Source organism: Ailuropoda melanoleuca, chromosome 11 (assembly GCF_002007445.2).
Source record: "Ailuropoda melanoleuca isolate Jingjing chromosome 11, ASM200744v2, whole genome shotgun sequence".
Classification (NCBI taxonomy): domain Eukaryota; kingdom Metazoa; phylum Chordata; class Mammalia; order Carnivora; family Ursidae; genus Ailuropoda; species Ailuropoda melanoleuca.
The window spans coordinates 51,127,019-51,150,525 of NC_048228.1; the positions used below are offsets into that span (position 1 = coordinate 51,127,019).

Below are 23,507 nucleotides of genomic sequence, written 5' to 3' on the forward strand. Positions count from 1 at the left end.
TTGCATGAAACTACAAAAGAACCTGAATAGCCAAAGCAATCTTGAAAAAGAAAAACAAACCTGGAGGCATCATACTTCCCAATTTCAAGTTCTATTACAAAGTGGTAGTAATTAAAATGGTATGGCATAAAAACAGATCAATAGGAAAGAAAAGAAAATCCAGAAATCCACAATTACATGGTCAATTAATCTTCAACAAAGGAGGAATGAATATGGGAAAGAGTCTCTTCAACAAATTGCATTGGGAAAACTGGACAGCAACATGCAAAAGAATGAAACTGGACCACTTTCTTAGACCATACACAAAAATCAACTCAAAATCGATTAGAGGCCCAAATGTGAGACCTGAAACCAAAAAACTCCTTGAAGATAGCACAGGCAGTATTTTCTTTGGTATCAGCCATAGCAACATTTCTCTAGGTATGTCTCCTGAGGCAAGGGAAATAATAGCAAACATAAACTATTGGAAATTCATCAAAATAAAAAACTTCTACACAGCAAAGGAAACAAAACTAAAAGCCAACTTACTGAACGGGAGAAGATACTTGTAAATGACGTATCCTATAAATAGTATCCAAAATACATAAACAACTCAATACCCAAAAAACAAATAATCTGATTAAAAAATGGGCAGAAGATATGAACAGACATTTCTCCAAAGAAGACATCCAGATCACCAACAGACACATGATCGGACGCTCAACATCACTCAGCATCAGGGACATGCAAACCAAAACCACACTGAGGTATCACCTTACACCTCAGAAGGGCTAAAATAAAAAAAACACAAGAAACAACAAGTGTTGGTGAAGATGTCGAGAAAAAGGAACCCTCTTATACTGTTGGTGGGAATACAAATTGGTGCAGCCATTGTAACAGTATGGAGATTCCTCAAAAAATTAAAAATAGAACTACCCTATGATCCAGGAATTGCACTACTGGGTATTTACGTAAAGAATACAAAAACACTAATTCAAAGGGATATGTGCATCCCTATGTTTATGCAGCATTACTTACAATGGCCGAATTATGGAAGCAGCCTAACTGTCCATTGATATATGACTGGATAAAGATGAGGTGGTACAGATACACAATGGAATATTAAACAGCCACAAGAATGAAATCTTGTCATTTGCAACAACATGGGTGGATCTAGAGAGTATACTGCTAAGCGAAACAAGTCACTCAGAGAAAGACAAATTGCCATATGATCTCACCCATATGTGGAATTTAAGTAACAAAACAAATGAGCAAGAGAAAATAAAAAAAGAGACAGTGGGCACTTGCGTGGCTCAGTGGGTTAAGCATGTGCCTTCGGCTCAGGTCATGATCCCAGCATCCTGGGATCGAGTCCTGCATTGGGCTCCCTGCTCAGTGAAGAGTCTGCTTCTCCCTCTGCCCTTCCCCTCTGCTCATGCTCTTTCTCTCTCTCGCTCTTTCTTAAATAAATAAATAGAGTGAGAGACAAACCAAGAAACAGACTCAACTATAGAGAACAAACTGATGTTTACCAAAGGGGGGTGGGTGAGGAATGGGGAAATAAGGGATAGGGTTTAAAGAGTACGCTTATCATGATGAAAAAAAATATTAAAAATAGGTCAGTAAATAAAATGAAGACTGTAACAAGGGACAAGGGTATTAAATAATGATAAAGGGATCAATCCAACAAGAGGACATAACCCAACATATGAGCACCTAAATATATAAAGCAAATGTTAACAGACTTAGGAGAAACTATCCCTGATACAATTAATAGGAGACTTTAACACCCCACTTACATCAACAGATAGATCTAGACAGAAAATCAGTAAGGAAATTGTGGCTTTGAATAACATAATAGACTAGATGGATTTAACAGATATATACAGAATATTCCATCCAACAACAGAATACACATTCTTCTTAAGTGCATAGGGAACATTTTCCATGAAATATCAAATGTTAGGTCACAAAACAAATCTCAATAAATTTAAGGTGACTGAAATCATATAAAGTATCTTTTCCACCCATAACATTATGAAACCAGAGCTCCATTACAAGAAAAAACTTGAAAAAACACAACGACATGAAGACTAAACAACATGCTACTCCATAAACAATGGGTCAAGAAAGAAATCAAAAAGAGGAAATTAAAAATACCTTGAGACAAATGAAAATGGCAACACAATGGTTCAAAATCTTTGGGATGCAGCAAAAACAGTTCTAAGAGGAAAGTCTATATATAAATAAAAACCTATTTATCAGGAAACAAGAAAAATCTCACACAATCTAATCTTACACCTAAGGAACTAGAAAAACAACAAAGTTCAAAGTGAGTAGAAGGAAATAATAAAGACCAGAGCAGAAATAAATGACATACAAAAATAAATAACATACCTAACTAAAAAAAAATTACAAAAATGATTAATGAAACTATGCTGTTTCTTAAAAAGATAAACAAAACTGATAAGCCTTAAACCAAACTCATCAAGAAAAACAGAGGACCGAAATAAATCAGAACTGAAAGAGAAGTTACAACCAACACGACAGAAGTACAAAGGATTGTAAGAGACTACTATGAAAAATGCATGTCAACAAATTAGACAAGGTAGAAGAAATACATAAATTTCCAGAAACATACGATCTTCCAAGATTGTATCAGGAAGAAACAGAAAATATGAACAGACCAATTACTGGTAACAAAATTGAACCAGTAATCAAAAAACTTCTAACATCAAAAGTCTAGGATCAGATGGCTTCACAGGTGATTTCTACCTAACATTTATTTTTTAAAAACATTTTATTCATTTACTTGACAGAGAGAGAGCACAAGCAGGGGTAGGGGCAGAGGAGAGGGAGAATCAGGCTCCCCACTGAGTGGAGAGCCCTATGCAGGGCTCGATCCCAGGACCCTGGGATCATGACCTCAGCTGAAGGCAGAAGCATAACCAACTGAGACACCCAGGTGTCCTCTACCCAAAATTTAAAGAAGAGTTAATACCCATCCTTCTTAAGCTATTCCAAAAAAAAAGAATAGGAAAGAATGCTTCCAAATTCATTCTACCGAGACCAGTATTATTCTGATAGCAAACCCAGAGACGCTACCTAAAGAAAAAAAATTACAGATCAAGATCCCTGATGAACATGGATGCAAAAATTCTCAACAAAATATTCACGAACTGAATTCAACAATACATTAAAAAAAAGGATCATTCAGGGGGACCTGGGTGGCTCAGCCTCGTTAAGCATCTGCCTTTGGCTCAGGTCATGATCCCAGGGTCCTGGGATGAGGTCCCGCATTGGGCTCCCTGCTCTGTGGGAAGCCTGCTTCTCCCTCTCACACTCCCCTTGTTTGTGTTCACCCTCTCGCTGTCTCTCTCTGTCAAATAAATAAATAAAATCTTGAAGAAAAAAAAAAAGGATCATTCACCTCAAACAAGTGGAATTTATTTCAGGGATGCAAGGACAGTTCAATATCTATGAACAAATCAATATGATGTATCACATTAACAAACTTAAGCACAAAAATTACATGATTTCAAAACATGCAGAAAAAACACATGACAGAATTCAACACCCATTTATGATAAAAATCTCAACAGAGTTGGTAGAGAGGGAATGTACCTAAACATAATGATAGGCCATATATGACAAGCCTACAGCTAATACACTCAATGGTGAAAAGCTGAAAGCTTTTCTTCTAAGATCAGGAACAAGACAAGGATGACCACCCTCACCATATTTATTCAATTAGTACTGGAAGTCCTAGTCATGGCAATCAGACAAGAAAAGGAAATATAAGGCATCCAAAAGGTAAAGAAGAAATTAAACTGTCACTATTTGCAGGTGACATGACACTATATATAGAAAACCCTAAAGACTCCACCAAAAAAATACCAGAACTAATAACTTATTCAGAAAAGTTGCAGGATAAAAAATTAATATACAGAATCTGTTGTGTTTCTATATACTGGTAACTATCAGAAAGAGAAATTAACAATCCCATGTACAATTACCTCAAAAGAACAAAATACCTAGGAATAAATTTAACCAAGGAGATAGAAGACCTGTATTCTGAAAACTGCTAAGATCTTGATTAAAGAAATTGAAGATGACACAGATAAATGGAAAGATTTAGTATGCTAATGAACTGGAAGAATAGTGTTAAAACATCCATACCAACCAAAGCCATCTGCAGATTCAGTACAATCCCTATAAAAATGCCAATAGGTATTTTTCATAGAACTAGAGCAAATAATGCTAAAATCTGTATGGAACCACAAAAGACCCCAAATAGTGACACCAATCTTAAGAAAGAACAAAGCTGGAGGTATCATGCTCCCTTATTTCAAACTATACTATAAATCTATCATGTTCAAAACAGTACAGTACTGGCACAGAAAAAGACACATGCATCAACTGAACATATGGAAGAGGCCAGAAATAAACCCATATTCACCCACATATGGTGAACTAATCTATGATAAAGAAGGAAGAATATACAACATGGAAAGGACAGTCTTCAATAAATGGTGCTGGGAAAACTGGATAGCTACACACAAACGAATGAAATTGGATCACTTTCTTAAATCACATACAAAAATTAACTCAAAATGAATTAAAGACCTAAATGTGAGACCTGAAACCATAAAACTCCTAAAAGAAAACAGAGAGGTAATAAACTTCTGGACATCGGCCCCAGAAATATTTTCCTGGGTCTGTCCCCTCAGACAAGGGAAACAAAAGCAAAAAGAAATAACTGGGACTACATCAAATGAAAAGGCTTTTTGCACAGCAAAGGACCATCAACAAAACAAAAAGGCAACCCTATGGAATGGGAGGATATATTTGCAAATTATATATCTAATAAAGGGATGATATCCCAAAAATATAAAGAATTCATACAACTAACCAAGTACCAAAGAGACAAGAAATAACAAGTGTTGGTGAGGATGCAAAGGAAAGGGAACCCTTGTGCATTGCTGATGGGAATGTAAACTGGTGCAGCCAATACGGAAAACAGTATGGAGGGTCCTCAAAAAATTAAAAATAGAAATACTATATAATCCAGTAATTCCACTACTGGGTATTTAGCCAAAGAAAATCAAACACTAACTCAAAAAGATATATGTACCCCAAGTTCATTGAAGCACAATTTATAATAGCCAAGATATGGAAGAAACCCAGTGTTCACAGATAAATGAATGGATAAAGAAGTTGGGGTGTATATACAATGGAATATTACTCAGCCATAAAGAGAATGAAACCTTGCCATCTGTTATGACATGGATGAACCAGAAGTTATTCTGTTAATTAAGTCAGACAGGAAAAGACAAACACCATATGATTTCATTTAGGTGCTATCTAAAAAACCCCCAACAAATGAATAAGTAAAACATAGAAATGGACCCACGAATACAGAGAACTTGTAGATGCCAGAGAGATAGGCGTAGGGGGATGGGCAAAATGGATGGAGGGGATTAAGAGGTACAAACAGTTATAAAATAATAAGTTACAGTGATGAGAAATAAAGCATAGGGAATATAATCAATAATATTGTAATAACTTTGTATAGTGACAGCTGGTAACTACACTCACTGTGGTAAGCATTTCATAATGTACGTAATTCTTAAATCACTGCTGTATATCTGAAACGTAATATTGTGTGTCAACTATAACTCAATTAAAATTTTTATAAATATAAATAGGGACGCCTGGGTGGCTCAGTCGGGTAAGCATCCGCCTTTGGCTCAGGTCATGATCCCAGGACCCTGGGATCGAGTCCCGCATCGGGTTCCTTGCTCAGCGGAGAGCCTGCTTCTCCCTCTGCCTGCCGCTCCCCTCCCCCTGCTTGTGCTCTCTCTCTGACAAATAAATAAAATCTTCCAAATAAATAAATAAATAAAAATAAACCAGACGGGGACAGGGGGAAAGTGTGCAACTTTTTTTAAAAAGCACATTGACCCATAATACCTAGTTCTAGATTTTAAGTCCTTTTTCTCTTATCTTTCAAGGTGGACTTAAATCCTTTTTGAAACATTGCAAAATGAAACACGTGCCAGTTACCAAAGCCCATGCCTAAATCAGTCACTATTCAACCAACACAATACCTTGGGAAAAAGAATACCATACTGTATAATCTCGTTTTTCCCTTGCTTACTTAGCATATACATTCCTTCACTATTGTCTATTTTCCTGGATTAACATGAGATTTAAGTTAGGGACTATATGTGAAACACTTAGTAAACAGTCATGTTTACAGAAATATAAAGTGTTTATATATCAAGGGAAAATAAAGAGATTGTGGAGTGATACTATTTGAAATCAAAGTTTGATCCTTCAAAGATGAGTAAAACTTCTTTAAAATTCTAATTCAGGAATTACATTCATGTTAATCACTAACAGTACTGTTTAGTATCTAGCAATTCTACTGAAATTATATCCAATAATCTTAAAGTCTTTTATTGAATTCAATCAGAAGTACACAGGGTTTTTTGCAATCATAAATACAGAAATAAATGAAAAATGAATTCTCTGACATATCTGGACAACTCTGAATTTACGAAGTAAATAACAAATACTCAGTTCTCATTTTATCAAGTGACTTTGACCAACAAGTAAAAAATACATCATTCCTGTTGATGGTTTCCTGTGGGATTCCTTGAGTATATTTTAAGTAAATAAAGAATATATTAGGCTACAAAGCAACAAAGAGATTTCCAGCAGAAGCACTGATTAAAATGATGAAAGTCTCCAATGGTGGAAGGAACATTTTTCCAGAGGATGCAGATGGATGGGTTTTGGGACCTGGAACTGGACCTGGAGCTGTTAATGAGAACACACAGTCATTGACACGTCATTTCTTATATCCAGTTTCATGCACCTACACCATGTGTCCTTAATATGTGGACATTCAAGTTGAGCTACAAACTTTCCTAAAACAGTAACCAGGAACAATGTTGAAATAAATACAGTTCTTTACTGATTTCAGGCTGTATTTTCACATATATCATCAGGGTGTGCTGACATAGTTTTTATCTAGGATTCCACAGCCTTTTTAATTTCTATGTAGACAAGATACTTTCTGTTATTGTCCAAGTTCTCTAGAATTTCTTAGCAATTTTTTGTTTTCATTTTCTGTATATACATGTAAGGTAAAGTTTGATTCTATTTTAAGACTATATTTCGTATGTATATGCTAATAGTTACCAATATGTGACTCAATACAGCGGCATTTTTAAACACCAAGCCCTGCCAGCTGAAAAAAAATTAACATTTTCCCTCTGTCCATGAAACACTCATCTGGAGGAAACGCTTTCCCTTTCATCTGAACTAGTGAAGAGAAACAGCGGAGTCCGTTCATGTGATGATGATCTGTTTCACATGGCCCCTAACTGAATTACGGCTGTTTTGGTTTAGACTGCACAAGGGAGGGCTGGGAAGTATCCAAATGGGATCACCACTCAGATTTCATACATGTGGCCAAGAGAAACAGCCAATAAATTTTATAAGTCTTTAACTCATATTATCAATTTACTCACCATAATTATAAACATGCAGTTGTATGTATACAGATGGGGAAGGGGACAGGCAGGTACACTCCTACATTAGTTACTATAGAGCAGTGGTTCTCAGGAGAGCAGTACTGCCCCCTAATAGGCAGTTTGGAATTTGTCAGGGTATATGTATATATTTTTAAGAGTTAAATTTGTCAGGGAATCAGTCGCTCAGTCAGTTAAGCGTCTGCCTTTGGCTCAGGTCATGATCTCAGGGTCCTGGGATCGAGCCCCGAGTTGGGCTCTCTGCTTAGCAGGGAGTCTGCTTCTCTTTCTGCCTCTGCTGCTCCCTCGTACTCATGCTCTCTCTTGTTCTCTCTCTCTCTCAAATAAATAAATAAAATCTTTAAAAAAACAGTTAAATTTGTCTTTAATGAGACCATCCCTACTAAAACTGTCAGCATGTGCTGAGTGTAAGGAAATCGTGAATTAGAATCTTGATCCTGAGCATTTCCTTCTTTTGTTTTGAACCTTTTCTGAAATTATCTGGTGATCTTCAGGATCTCTAAAAAATAGCATACTACTTCAGTTGTCTTGTTTTTTTTTTTAATTTTTATTTAAATTCAATGAACACATACTGTATTATTGGTTTCAGAGGTAGAGGTCAGCGATTCATCAGTCTTATAAATAGCCAGTGCTCATTATATCACGTGCCCTCCTTAATGTCCATCACCCAGCTACCCCATCCCCTCACCCCTCCCCTCCAGCAACCCTCAGTTTGTTTCCTATGCTTAAGAGTCTTTTATGGTTTCTGTCAGGGTATTTTTTGTAGTCACAACAGTGGGGTAGAAGTAGAGGGCTATTTGGCTCGGGTCATGATCCCAGGGTCCTCGGATCAAGCCCAGCATTGGGCTCCCTGCTCCTCAGGGAGCCTGCTTCTCCCTCTCCCTCTGCCTGCCACCCCCCTGCTTGTGCTCTGTCACATAAATAAAATCTTAAAAAAAAAAAAGTAGAGGGCTAGATATTGTGCAATGCTCTGGACAGTGTTTGCTCAATTAAAAAACCAACCCACTTGCACACAAATTTCAAATGCACTGGCAGACATACACATAAGTTAATAACCTATTTACAATGCTTAAGCCCAGAACCTGAATCAATTTTACACAGAAACAAAATACTTTTGGATAGTTCTAATAAACATCAGTTTCTACCTAGCTTCTATTTCTTGTCTTTCATTTTCTTAAACTTGCACAGAATAGCTTCCAGTCTTTTATTAAATCCAGTTTCTATAAGTAAATACAATCATCTGTCCATTATTTCTTTTAGTATGATGTAGGCACTTACATATTGAAATCCATAGAATTTTGTTATAAATTATATTAGAATTAGGACATTATAATTGATATTCTTATGGGTGCAAGTAGGTCTTCTTATCTATGAATGTTATTCCAGGACACTATAAAGGCTTTACAAATATTTGTTATAAAAAGGGAGAGCTGGGTTGATAGGGTTGAGAACCACTGCTCTAAACAAAACACACAGCTGAAAATGACTGCTTAAGAAATTAAGTTACTCCCACCATATACACACTAATAAGCATTTGGATATGACATTATATCCTGTATCAGGATGCCTTGAACTCTTGAAACTTTGTTCCTGTTATTGAGGAAAAATAAATTTGTCCCTTTTTCTATACTGCAGATCAGGCATTTATTAACTAGGGAAATGAAATACTTCTTACCAGGATTGCCAATATCTTCTTGACTTTTGTCTTCTAAAATATAAACAGATTTTGAGTTAATTATATTGTACATCTGTTTATCCAGAAGAGAAAAATCTGATTAAATGACTAAGCAAACCTGGATATCTCTGAAAATGGGCCTGCAGGGCAGAGTACTGGGTTTAGATTTATGTGAGCAGTTAAGGAAGGGTTTAATTTTTACTCACTTGTGATCTTTGAATTTTTTTTACCATTATGTATGTATATGTGTTTCCATTAAAAGAAAGATTAAAATTCTATTTACAAAAAAGTACTTTTTCTGCACATTGAACTAAGATTCCCAAGTACATTAATACCTACCATTTATTGAGCGCTTTCTATGTGTCAAACTTTGTGCAAATGATTTATGTACACCATCACATTTCTTACAGTCTCAGTAGGCAGGTATAGTTATCAGTATTATACAGATGTTCCTCAAAACTTGCATAAAATCACAGAGGTAATCAGTGGTAGCAATGTCTAATTTCAAAGACTCTGCTTTCAATTACAATAAGACCTCAATTACAATGCTATACTAGCAGTGAAATATTACGATATTGCCATATTTTGACAGCTTTGGAGCCAAATACCAATTCTAGGAGCCCAGGAGAGAGGCGTATTTTCTATAACTACATCTGGTTGGAAGACAAGTGTCATATGACAGAAAGCGAACAAAATTTGTAAAGCTGAGTCCTAGTTTCTCTTTCTAGTCTTTTCTATATTCCATATCTTCATCTCTAAAATGGCAGTAACAATACTTAAGTGGATTAAACGAGACCTTGTGTAAATGTTTTTTGACACCTTTAAAAAGCCTGCACTACACACAGCTTTCTAGGAGAGAGCACAATACAAAATATTCCCAGCCAAACCTAGCAGCCTATTTGTTAGAGGACATGGTGAGTGCAGTGAGAAGACAGAACGACTGGTCTCATGCTGTAGGGTTCTCATACACACCTCTTTATGATGCTGTTCCAATTACTACAGATTCCCTCACAGTAGCCACCTTACCTTGGGAAACCTCTTGACCCATTCTGAAATAGACCCATGCAGCTGGAAGCCAACTGTTTCAGCTGCAAGTCAACTGTCTTTTTCTTTGCTCAGCCCAGACAGCCATAATAGCAGCCTGCTGCTCACACTGGTTTCTCAACATTTTCTCCCTCTAGCTTGCAGACTGGGGTATGAGAAGCTGAACAGCCCAGGTGTTTTCTTTGCCCTCTTAAGGCTGAGCTAACTGAGCGATGATGGTAAAGGACCCAGAAAACCATGATATTTCCACCCCCAATAAAGAATTTATTACCAGGTTTTTCATCCAGTTGTACCACTTTTATTCCTAAATGAGAAAGAATTTCAGAAATTAATAAAGACAACTACCATTTACTGCTATTTTAAACTACCATTCATTTTGCCAGACTTTATCTCATTAGGACTTTAATCAGTCCTGCAAGACAAAGTTTTCTTCATTTTACAGATTCGGAAGCAGAAGCAAAGAAAAGTGAAATAACTTATACAAAGTTACCCAGAGGAAAATGGCAGAGAAGAGACTTAATGAAACTGGGTCTGTCTACACAGCCTGTGTTCATTCCCTACCCAGCTTAGCAGCTGCCTTTCAGATAACTACTGTGCCTCGAAGGAGCCAATGAGAACACTGCGCAAACGCAGGTCCCTGAGCTGAAGAGCTGTAGACACACAGATGTGTCATCAGTGGTGTTAGAGGTTCACTTCAAATTTGTGAGCAAATAAACACGTGGCCCAACATGGCAAATCCAGGTGAATATAAAAGAGTTGCCGGACCTTCTCTCGGGGCCTTTATCTGTGAGTTCGGTGATTAACTGTGAATACGCTGTTTCTGTATACAGCACTGTGCTATTTCCACAGACTGCTATGTCAGGCAAAACTCGGCACTGTGCTATTCACTCCATAATAATAGGACATACCAAAAATTATTTTCAAAATAGTATATGAACTCAGAAGAAAGGATTTAAGCATCAAATGGGGGCTTGTACCCTGAGATTTTGTTTTTCTAGTCCTTACAGATATCCCCATAAGGTAAACATGACAAGTATTAGCCGTATTTGAAAGATAAAAATTCTGACACAGAGAAGTATTATTACTGTCCATAGCTCTCTTGTAAATTATGGCCACTTTTTTAAAAATTTACTTCTCTTTGTCCCAGGAAAAAAATTAAGTTTAGGGACCTTTTTCCTCCTCTGAAAGCATAAGTTCTGTGCCCCTTCTGAGGAACTTGACAGAAATTACTGTTCAGTTTCTCTGGCCACAGAAGCTCAAGGCCCCTCGATGGCCTTGCCCTCAACAACAGCCTCGCACTGCTTAAATACCTATTTAACATTTCCATGATTATATCTTACAGGTAAGTTAAATCTGCCATGGTAAAATAAAACTGGAAAAACACTTGAAGAACCACAAGTCTTAGGTCATAAGAGACGTGGGTCCTTTATTCACTTATGTGATCTTGTGCAAAGTACTTAGGCTCCCCTGCATTGTCTAACGGTGACAGTTATAACTATACCCCCCAAATTGGCAGCCTCCTCTCTCATATGCCAACCACTGCTTACCTGGTAGTGAAAAAGCTTCTGGAATTTTCATTCCTAAATGAGAAAGAAGTTTTCAGTGACTTAGAGTTTGCTCCAGTGAGTGAGTACATTTTCCCAACTCTTATCTGATGAGCTTAAGTGATACAAGTGCCAAAGCTCCCCCTGCACTGTAGTTTCTGGCCTTTTATTTAAAACTTCTGGCTATGAGAACCCTCATTGTGCAAATCCACTTCAAGCTTAGAGGAGCCTTCTGCCATGGCACCGCACTGAGTTTGTCTGTATGCCAGAAGACTATATTTTGTTACCTGGAAATTCTAGATGCTGACTTGTTAGCCAAAGCTAAAAGTCAGTTTTTGCGTGAGGCTGAAGTTTCTACTGAGTAACTTCAGCTGTAGAGCCTAGAAGGTGCTGGCTTGCATACCTCCAGGTCCCAGCAATCTTGCCTTCAGCCATGCCCTAACAAGCTAACTTTCCTGCTCCAGGAACACACGTACACTAGAGAAGAAAGACACTTTTTTCCTCTCTACTCTCTTCCCCAGCTAAATCTTTGTAGAATGGCTAGTAGGCAGCTATAAGGGAAATGTTAATGAATAATAGTCTCATGATAATATATTCTTTAATGCCTGAGAGAATTCTTCTCACCTCACACTTGGGCCCAGAGAGTAAAAAGAAAGCTGTCTTACCAGGTATTTGGGTGGGTTCATGGCTTGTCATACCTCAAGACAGAAATGAGTATTAGTGTTAATCAATTATCTTGCACTGTGAATGCTCTCTTTTGTCTATACCTCCCCCCCAACCCTAAAAAAAGGAAGAAGAAAACAGTGACAACAAAAACACCTTTCAATAGCTCTTCATTCTCAGACAAAGCCCACTCCTTAGCCTGGACTTTAAGAACTTCCATGATCTGGCCCTCTCTCTCCAGTCTTATCTTTATAAGGCAGTCCTAGTACAGCGGCTTTTAAACAAAACAGTACTGAAGACTCTGCTTGATTTAGTTCTACTGTCATCATAATTATTAGCTCTATGATTGGGCAGTCTTCTTAATCCTTCTGAGCTTCAATTCCTTATTTATGCAAAAGAAATACTTACATTGTAGGCTTGTGATGATTAAAGGAACTAAGTCATAAAAGTGCTTAGTATTCTGCATGGAACATACCAAGCCTTCAATTAGTGGAGTCCCTTCATTCTGGCTGAACTCATTCCTCAAACTCCGTGTCTAATAATGTCCTTAGTCCTAGGAGTCAGCCCTTATGTCTCCTCCTAATCTTGTAACTAGTCTCAGAGGGTAAGGAAAAAGATCACTTACCAGGTAAGACAGTGGGTTCCTGGCTTTTCATTCCTAAAGATGAGAACAGAAACTCGTTAGTGAAAATTGCAATCAATTTGAAAATTAATTTAACCTTGTATTTATATAGCTATTTATACTGGAAAACTAAAAGCTTTGCAAGATGGCAGGGACCAAGGTAAAAGGGGAGAATATCTAACCCAAAGGAGATTGACTGACTTGTGGTGACAACATCTATAGCTAGCGAACCAGGCTCTCTCCTAGATTAAGCAAACAACTCTTCTTGAATTTTTTTTTTTTAAGATTCAGTCCAAAGACTCCAACCTACATTTGTCATATTTCTTAAAAACAAAATTTCTTGATTACATAATACATTATAATTACAGATAATTTGGAAAAACTCAGGAAATCCTTAAAAATTAATCATAATACCAGATCTCAGAGCTACTCAACCTCAAAATTTTTGGTATATCTCCTTTCAGTTTCTTTGCTATGTATAATATATGTACATATACATTTTTGAGCATTTTTACAGCTTTATTGAGATGTAATTGATAGACAGCACTGTGTAAGGTTAAGGTGTATAGCATAATGACGTGACTTACATATATCGTGAAATGATTACCGAGATTTACATCCAGCATCTCATACAGATATTTAAAAAAAGAAAAAAATTGCTTTTTCCTTTGTAATAAGAACTCTCAAGATCTACTCTTTAAACAACTTTCAAGTGTATCATACTGCTGTACTACTATATTCATTCTGCTATACCTTATATCTCCAGTACTTATTTCTCTTATAAATGGAAGTTTGTATCTTTTGACATTTTTTTAAGATTTTTTTTTTTAAAGATTTTATTTATTTATTTGACAGAGAGAGAGACAGCCAGCGAGAGGGAACACAGGCAGGGGGAGTGGGAAAGGAAGAAAAAGGCTCCCAGCAGAGGAGCCTGACGTGGGGCTCAATCCCAGGACTCCGGGATCACGCCGAGCTGAAGGCAGACGCTTAACGACTGAGCCACCGAGTCACCCCTAAGATTTATTTATTTTAGACAGGGAGAGAGAAAGAGCGAGTGAACACGAGTGGGGAGAGGGACGGGGGTGGGGGAAAAGAAAGAGAAGCAGACTCCCCGCTGAGCACAGAGCCTGACATGGGGCTTGATCTCACAACCCTTAGATCATGACCTGAGCTGAAATCAAGAGTTGGATGCCCAATCAACAGAGCCACTCAGGTGCCCCTCTTTTGAAATTTTTAAGTAAATTGCTATCACAGTTCATATGCTTTTTACATCATATTTTACTTGTCACTGTATTATAAGCACTTTCTCATATTTTTCAAAAATATGATTTTTAGTGGAACCTGGGTGGCACAGCATACAGTCAGCTTCTCTCCCTCTTTCTCTGCCCCTCCCCTTGCTCACATGTGTGCATGTGCTCTCTCACTCTCTCTAGAATGGATAAATATATCTTTAATAAAAAAATATATGATTTTTAAGTTGTTTGGTGTTTCATTATATGGATATTACTTAACAATGCCCAACTGCTGGACAGTAAGGTTATTTATAAATTTTGGCTACCATACACTGTAAACAATTTGTACACAATCTTTAATTCCTTAGTACAATATCTAAATGTGTTATAACTAGTTTACAAGGTATGGACATTCTTAAGGCTAGTAATACATACCATCAAACTGTCCTTCAGAAAAGTTCCAATTTATAATCTTACCATTAATTTATGAGCGTCCCTGTCCCAGCACTCTTGAGGACATTTGAGTAATGTCATTACAAAAAGAGACAAAAATAAAACTTGGGAATGAGCTGTACTTCGAATATACTAAATAATCAGATGGATATAGCTAATAGCATCTATTACTTAGACTGCCGGAAGCAGAAATAATTACACAAAATCATTTTAATTTAGAAAAAATAAATCCATTTTTTAATGCCCCTGCCCAACACCCAAGGTTACAAGAGTTTGTGAGTAAGTAATTTGTCACACTTTCCTCTATCCATGTGACAGCTAACAAAAAAGCAGAAAATACACTCTTTAGTATATGTGCTACCAAAGTGAGCACAGAAAATATGCTCTTTAGAACTAGTTCCTCATGTCATGTCTCTAAATGCTCTGTCGGTCATCCCGGAGATAAAAAGGAGAGTTAGATAAGAGAGAAGGCTGCTGCGTCATCTTTATAAAGAAGGTCTATCTGTAACTCAGGAGGGCTCCGATTTATCAAACTAGTAAGCGAAAGTGGGTTCTGCCTTCTTCCCACTTTTCCTTACTGTGTCATGCTTACCTGTTTCCACCCCTAATAGAGCTATATTGCAAATGAAAATCCCCGGAGTTTACAAAAATGTCTTACCAGGGTCTTCAAGGTTCTGGTCTTTCTCACCTAAGTTATAAGAAGAAACTTATCCATTTTAATGATAAAACAAAATAATTGCGAATTACTATAGTTACAGCAAAATATTTTCAAATATTATAGCCAAAAAGAACCAGCTGGTATGCCCAGTAAACTAAAACTACTAAATTTAAGTGTCAGCCAGAATCTAAACACACCGAATTGGGCTAGAACCTTCCTCTGTCCCCTTCAGTAAGAAAAATCATCACATAGAGCAAGTCTCCTGGGGATCTCAGTGAGGTAGAGAAAATGTCTGTCTTGAAGAGTCAGCTGAAGTCCCTGCGAAATGACCAATAAAACTTCCGGCTGCCACAGGCCAGTAAGAAACGCTGCTACGCAGGTCCTCAGGGGCTTCGCATGAAGCTTCACAAAGTGCTTCACATCGGGACAGGAAGTACCTTCCAAACGTCAAGTACTTAAGGAAATACTTAAGGAAAAGCCAGATGCTTTTCTCTCTTCAGTAAAGAAAAACTTATTGTATCTACATGGGCCAAACACATAATAAGAAACTTAAATGCAAAAAAGTGATTTGAGTCATATCAACAGAAGTGGAAACTTAGTGGAGAAAGCATTCAATCACCCAGGTATTTTAGTCAAATGATAGCAAACATCAGCATATTTGACAGATGAAAAATGCGTAGCTTTTCTACTCTCATCTGGCTGTGTGGTGTCACACAAGCTAATCTCAATGACAGAATACGGAGCTACATAAGAGGCCCTCAGGCCGGTCAAAAGCAACTAGCCCTTCAGGTCCTACCAACCTTACTCCCCAGAATGTTTCTGTATTATTCAGATCTGTATACACCCAACCTTCCCATTTACAGAAATTTAAGGAAACAAAGAGTTTCTCCCAGAATAAATTCTTTTTTCCCTTACCTCTCAAGTTATACCTTCACATCTGCAAAGTACTCTTTCTTCAGCTAAGAAGTGAATTTGCTAAACAGGAAAGAGCTACTAAATACTAAATATCCATGTAAGGATTATTTTTAAAAATTAGAGCACACTTACCAGGGTTGTAGATATAGATGGGTAGATGATGTTCTGAAATACAAACATGTTTTCATTACCAGTACTATGCTCAGATGTAAACAAATGTCAGGTTCAGTCTATGTTTAAATGCTTATTAAAAAAAATTTAAGTTGGCTTCCAAAAATAGAATATGAGAAATATAAAATCTCAATCTCAAAAACAAATGGGTATGGATTTTAATTACATGAAGAATTCACAGAAAAACTAGCCAGAAACATAGCTAGAAACAGACCTTCATTCTCAAACTTTTTAACAAGGAGACCCTCAAACGGATCCACCTAAAGCATGCATTAGCCTAAAGCCCTTTCTGGAAACTTTGGTTCAAACCTGTTGGGCTTATCTGATAATGCTCCTCGGCCTAGAATTCCTGTTTATCTACCCAAATCTTTCCCATGGTCCTCTAAGGAAGATTATTTTTGTTACCTCCTCCTATTTTTCCCTGAGGAAAGTGAGACAGACCACATTACCATTCTGTCCCCTCTGTCTCCGCCCTGCAGCCATATGCACTCTATTCTTTCCTTTTTTGGTCTCCCAAATGTTATTTCCTAATATAGCAAAATATTTAAATATGAATCTAGCAGTGTGCACAGGAATCATGTAGGAGCATTCAAAAGTCCTTAAGCTCCTACAAGGACAAGCTAGGGTGAGAGTGGCACGGTCCCTGCATTCCCAAGGCAAACGTAGTGTTTGAGAGAACAGCCACAGGCACAGCTGCGGGGAGAACAAGCAACAGAGGCTCCTGGGCCCTGCACCTGACAAGGTGGTGGTGGTGGTAGTAGTAACAGTAGCAGCAGCAGCTGCACAACTCAGCCTTGACAAAAAGGATGGCTGCAGTATGACAATACGGTGGGGCGGCTCTGACCCATACCTGGCTGGGAGAGGTAACATTCCCATTACAGAGATAATATTTTAAAAGCATATCTTACCCATGTTCTCAACACAATTTTCAGTTTTTAGTCCTGAAACATGAAGATAAAGCTTAGTTAGTTATTAGTTATTAGTTAGACATGCTGCCCTAGTAAAGATTTCAAATTGGTCTTACAGCTACCCATAATCTAATCTGTCAGCTTTGGTCTATCAGATCCATAATTTGGTGGGATTCGAAATGCGAAACAATTACATTTTTGTACTCACATTACAGCCATCAAACAGCAGTATGATCTTTGATAAAACATCTAATGTTTCTGGAATTCAGTTTGCTTATCTGTATCTTTTACTGGGAGTTTGCTTCAAATAACCTCCAAAAGTCCATCCCAGGCTAACACTTTATGATTCTATTCTATGATTAGTCTGCAAACGTCAGGAAAAAATTTACCTTTCGGTTCAATTAATCTTCTCTTCAGATACTAAATGTCCTCAACAGAAAACCTATCCTTTTACTATGACAATTTTTTTTTAAAAGAGAGAGAGAGAGGGCCTGTGCGTGCACAAGAGCGGGGGGAGGGGCAAAGGGAGAGAGAATCTTAAGCAGACTCCACGTCCAGCAAGGAGCATAACTGGGGCTCGATCTCACACCCTGAGATCATGACCTGAGCCTAAATCAAGAGTCAGATGCTTATCCGACTGAACCACCCAGTGCCCCTATGACAATTCCTATTCATTGGGGAAAAAAGAGTCTCAATCAGATCTTTAAGATCCTTGGACATATAAAGAAAGATCCTTCACATTCATATAAAGAAACAAGCTGGTCTATCCCAGAACATTGATCTGTGGTCTGGTTCCAGAACACTCATCTATATATGCAAGGAAATCCACAGTTTTAAGAAAGCAACTATGGTCTGGTCCCAGAACACTGATCTATACATGTAAGGAAATCCACAGTTTTTAGAAAGCAAGAATATGGCATCTACCACTATATCTTTATCTGGGTCTAGGGCCTTATAAAAAAAAAATCATCAGTGCTGCAGTGACTCCTCTGAGACATGACATTCAGGGAAATCTGCCAGCCTGCCCAACAGTGGTTAAGGCAAGAACTTCAGCGGGAGGATGTTTAGATTTGGTGCCAGCATGAGCCATGGAGGGCTTCCTAGAATGCCACAGAAGGCCTAGAGTCCTATGGTCCCTTCTCCATGCCTGGCTAACTCACTGATCTAATCTGGATATTCAGTTACCTGAGAATGAATCTCTCCATATAAAATGGGGGAATCCCTATGAGGTCTGGCTTCTCTCTGAGATATATGCTTTTCTGTAAGCTACTCTCAAATCCTGTTCCATTTGTGGAGTTTGAACCAAGAATCTAGGTGACTTGGTCCAGTTTCTACTGGTCCAGGAAATGGTATGGGTCCCTGAGAATCTGGATGGTGCTCTGAGGCTAACCTCAGGTATCTAGCTAAACTAGAAATTACAAAAAAACCAACCAAACAAACAAACAAAAAAACACAGTCTAGAGACTAATACAAAATATTGCATTAGCGGGAGTTGAATGAGTACAAGTCTCACTCAGAGGGCTTGGTTGAGGGTGAGGTAAGGTGTGGCTAAGAAAGCTATAGGTATAGTGGATTCAGCCAGGGGACTAGACACTGGGGGATTTTAAAGCCTTTATCATTCATCTGTATCACAAATTAGAGTATGTTTCTCAAAGTGTGGTCTTCTAATCGCGTCCTTCAGAATCATCTGGGTGTTTACTGAAATTGCAAATTCCCTAGCCAGGACTACTGATACAGAATTTCTGGGGGTGATGCCTTGTAATCTGCATTTTAAACAAGGACTCCAAGTGATTTTTTTATGCACCAAATTTTTGAGAGCCTTCTCAGTAGTAGAGGATGGATCTCCTTTAATGTTTAACACAGATCCATTTATTCAAGACTGTACTTCTCCTCCCTATTTGACTTTGGTTTTTTTTTTTTTTTAAGATTTTATTTATTTATTTGACAGAGACAGACAGCCAGTGAGAGAGACAACACAAGCAGGAGGAGTGGGAGAGGAAGAAGCAGGCTCCCAGCAGAGGAGTCTGATGTGGGGCTCGATCCCAGAACGCCGGATCACGCCCTGAGCCGAAGGCAGACGCTTAACGACTGAGCCACCCAGGCGCCCCAGACTTTGGATTTCATTTTCCATTAGTGTTTCAGCAGCAGAAAGTAAACTATTCTGGGTTTCTAAAGAAGTAGCAGGGTTAAAATGGATGAGACTGATACAAAAATAAACAGAAGAAGGCAGAAATATAATATATATGGAATGAAAGAAGAGAATATAACCACAGATTTGGTAGGTTTAAAAAAACCATGAGATTACTAGGACTAGCTTTAGGTCAATAAATTTGAAATATAAGACAATTGCGTAGAAAAATAGACTTTACCAAGAATAACTCAAGAATAAAAGAAAATTCGAATGACATCATAACCATTGAATAGCTTAAATTATTTCCACAAAGAAATTACCAAGATAATTTGGTTTTTACAGAGTACTAAAGAGAAGGTAGCTGCACAGAGAGGTCCAGAGAACTTCAAAGGGTTTCTCTCAAGTATTGAACAAAATACTGATCAATTCACACATGTAAGGAAACTACGTCAGGCAGGAAAAAAACCCCACAGGAAGAAGAGAAGTGCCTATTCCCACCAGTCACACTGCAAAACCTTTTAAGTTGCCACTTTAGCAGTGAACTATATAGTAAGAAGACTTAGAAACAGTCCAGACAAGAGTAAATAAAGCCTTCTCAGGAGTTCCCCATCTCTTTCAGATCCTAAGAAATTACAGACGTCTGGGACCAAATTCATAGCTGGTTGGAATTTCCAGCAACAAGACTAAGGCAGTATTTGTTGATCACTGGGTTTCTGCACACAAGCACTTCCTCCCTTTGCAGGGCTGCTACTGTTAGCCTGTCACTGGGACTGAGACAGACTGTCTCACTGAAAGAAAAGTCATGACTCTTCAACCCCCTATCTTATCGTGCAATGGATTCTCTCTGAACTTAAGTCCCATAGGTAGGATAAAACCCAAAAGTTTTCATCCCATTGAAATTTTACTTCCAATTAAGAGCCAAACCTGGCTGCTAAGGCCTTAACCACTTTCACAAACAGGTGCCTGTCCATCTTTCAGACCTGCAGTTTTCAAACAGTGGCAGAAAATCACAGGGCTACCGAGGGGTATTTTAAAATTTTAGGACAAACACAGATGTATCTGGTATCTGTCTGACATAGCATGAACTATTAGTTTGAAGTAGAATGCAGTTTCAAAGTTATACCATGTTACGTTCGGTTTGATGACATCACACATTTGCAAGGTTGGGTTTTCAGCAATTGTGATAAAAAAGCACATGTATGTGAAAATCAATGTAGATCAGCAAATAAAGGTGGTATCTAATCTGATTTCAAGGTCTGAGAAGCTGTGCAGTGTCCAACAGGCATATATATCCCATTAGCTAGTTGTTGTGGCTAAGAATGAAATAATATATATTTTTTAAAGATTTTATTTATTTATGTGACAGACAGCCAGTGAGAGAGAGAACACAGAAGGGGAGGGGGAGGGGCAGAAGCAGGCTCCCAGCGGAGGAGCCCGATGTGGGACTCGATCCCGGAATGCCAGGATCATGCCCTGAGCCGAAGGCAGACGCTTAACGGCTGCACTACCCAGGCACCCCTATTTTTTTTTAAAGTTTGTGTATCATTTTTTCAGTTACTAAGATGTACATAATACTTAGATAAACAATACTTATTGAGTCGTCTGACTTTACTTAATAAATGGAACTTTTAGGTATTTCTTTTAGCCTATGGGCACTGTGAAAACAATTATGACAACACTAGGGACAAGAAAATCTGAGAACTTCTGCATTAGACACCACAAAACCTTACTTACTACTTTACCCAAACTACTGGCTCAATGGGGGCCTTACCTACAAGACTTCACACCTGAAAAGACAGCACACTTCTCTAATAAAACAGCCTGCCCCCAGGTTAGGCAAATCCAATGGAATGCTGCATCCATCCACTGTAATCATCATTTGTTCATTGCCTTGGATGCTCTTCAAATGGTGATCCTGGCAGGGATCCAGGCACCACCTTGGGACTGACCGAAATCTACTGGTGCCAACACTAATGCTCTAAGGCTGTATGATCAGGACACTGAGACACTCAGAAGTGGATTACTAAAGATAAAACCATATGCAGCCCCTGTCTACAGAAACAAACATAGCAAACACAACTCATGAAGTCCATCTTTATGCTACACACATACATGTGCATTCAGTGAATGCATATAAAGAAAGGCAACTGGTAAAACAAATCAAGCATGTGTGGCTATGGTCTCTACTATAGCTTCTGGCTCTATAAGCAAAGGATTAGGACTTCCAATAAAAAATTCTATCAGTCTCCCCAATAAAGATCTCTACAGGGCTAACTGTTACAAAAACCAGTTATCTTGGAAATCATAGCAAGTTTAAAACAACACAGGACTGTGTTAGCACTAAAGTTGGTGTAATTTTTTTATCCCTTTTAGAAACAACTGTTTTTTTTAATCCAGAGTTATATTCCGTCACAATGGAACAAGGTTCTGATTAGATCCTCCCAGCCTGAGTTTTTAAAAACCCTGTCTATTATCCTTCATAGTGTTGAAAACGGCCTAGCTTTAGTGTTTTTGCCCCTGAGATCCCAATAGTTGTCTCTAGATGGCAGCAGAGGACATTGGTTAGATAATAGTCTGTCATTAAATCAACACAATCAGTTGCAGTGGCCTTTGTCGGAGCTCCCCAAATAGTGCATGTGAGCCTCCACAAAGGTCTCCCCTTGTAGCTGGTTTGAACACTAACTTGCTGTGACAGCCTCTACTGACCTTGTGGGCATACCCACAGCAGTGTGCCTATTCCTCTCCTCCCTTCCTCACAGGAGCTCACATTGCACTTCCTCGTGTAGACCTGAGCCCTGGCTCATTCTCAATCAACCCAATGGCTCCACCCCTTTTGTTCATTATAATCCCACTCACAAACAACTCTGCGCGTTTCACTGCCCACCTTTTGTCCATCAACCAGTGACTGATTTGGCCTGTACCTACTGCAGCCAGGGTTCCTGTATAATCAATGCCTCCACAAATGGCATTTGGCTGAATGCATCAGGAGCACCAAAGTGTAATCCTTCCGTCAGCCCAGCTTCAACTAGGTTTCTGGCTGTGATGTGCTAGTTTCATTGACTAGGTTCTGGGGTGGGTGATGGGGTCCTGATTCGTACTGTTCAGTGATTTCCATGGTAAAGCTCTCAACCATGGCCAATCTCAAGCTACTGTGATGTACGAGGAACTGGGAGAGATGCGTGCCCACGGTCAGCTTCCACGAGCCAGTATGAGCCAGCTCTAACTGGCTTGGGTTCGGGTCAGGTCCACTATATGGTTGGTGAGGGGAACGGGCACGTCTCCTCTCAATACAAATGTATTGAGGCTTCATTTGCTCTCTCAAAGTGAATAGTTAGTTTCATTCACTTGCAACTCAGGTCTGGGACTAGGGTGAGGCAAATGAGGTGCCTATGATAGTGCAAAATTTAAAGAGGCACTCACTCTTAGAATCATGCAAGTTTGCATGATACAAGTGATGGTACAAGTGATGACCCTAAGAGTAAGGACCTTCCTTAAATTTTGTGCCCCAGGCATCTCGATGGCCCGTACTCTTCTGCCATTAAATCGTAAGTGGATCAGCCCACGTCCCAGGCATGGTGTCTCATCAGCACTTTCCTACCTGTTCTTTCTTTTTTTTTTTTTAAAGATTTTATTTATTTATTCGGCAGAGATAGAGACAGCCAGCGAGAGAGGGAACACAAGCAGGGGGAGAGGGAGAGGAAGGAAGCAGGCTCACAGCAGAAGAGCCTGATGTGGGGCTCGATCCCAGAATGCCAGGATCACGCCCTGAGCCGAAGGCAGACGCTTAACCGCTGTGCCACCCAGGCGCCCCCCTACCTGTTCTTTCTAATCTCATAGTGCCTTGGCCACAATGAGTCAAGGTCTAAAAGTCTATCCCACTTCTGAGGCCTGCAACACTCACTCTGCTTGATCAGCAGCCCTGGTTTTGGGTTCAGCTAAACAGTCACACT

The 23,507-nt window shown here is 38.7% G+C and overlaps 1 protein-coding gene across 4 annotated transcripts in view; it reads right to left on the bottom strand.

Moving 5' to 3' along the window:
- Positions 1–6,420: 6,420 nt before the first annotated feature.
- The window catches only part of ART3 (ADP-ribosyltransferase 3), a 153,651-nt gene continuing 136,564 nt past the window's right edge, over positions 6,421–23,507 (bottom strand). For 2 of the 4 annotated variants that reach the window (XM_019805412.2, XM_019805411.1), the window contains exons 4-12: positions 17,427–17,459; positions 16,480–16,512; positions 15,433–15,462; positions 13,093–13,125; positions 12,470–12,502; positions 11,808–11,840; positions 10,532–10,564; positions 9,217–9,249; positions 6,421–6,804 (exon numbers count right to left, since the gene is read on the bottom strand). In XM_019805412.2, the coding sequence (XP_019660971.1) occupies positions 6,677–6,804; positions 9,217–9,249; positions 10,532–10,564; positions 11,808–11,840; positions 12,470–12,502; positions 13,093–13,125; positions 15,433–15,462; positions 16,480–16,512; positions 17,427–17,459 (389 nt within the window). In that variant the 3' untranslated portion in view covers positions 6,421–6,676. The remainder of the gene's footprint in view (positions 6,805–9,216; positions 9,250–10,531; positions 10,565–11,807; positions 11,841–12,469; positions 12,503–13,092; positions 13,126–15,432; positions 15,463–16,479; positions 16,513–17,426; positions 17,460–23,507) is intronic. The other 2 variants (XM_019805409.1, XM_019805410.1) reach the window with 2 other exon arrangements.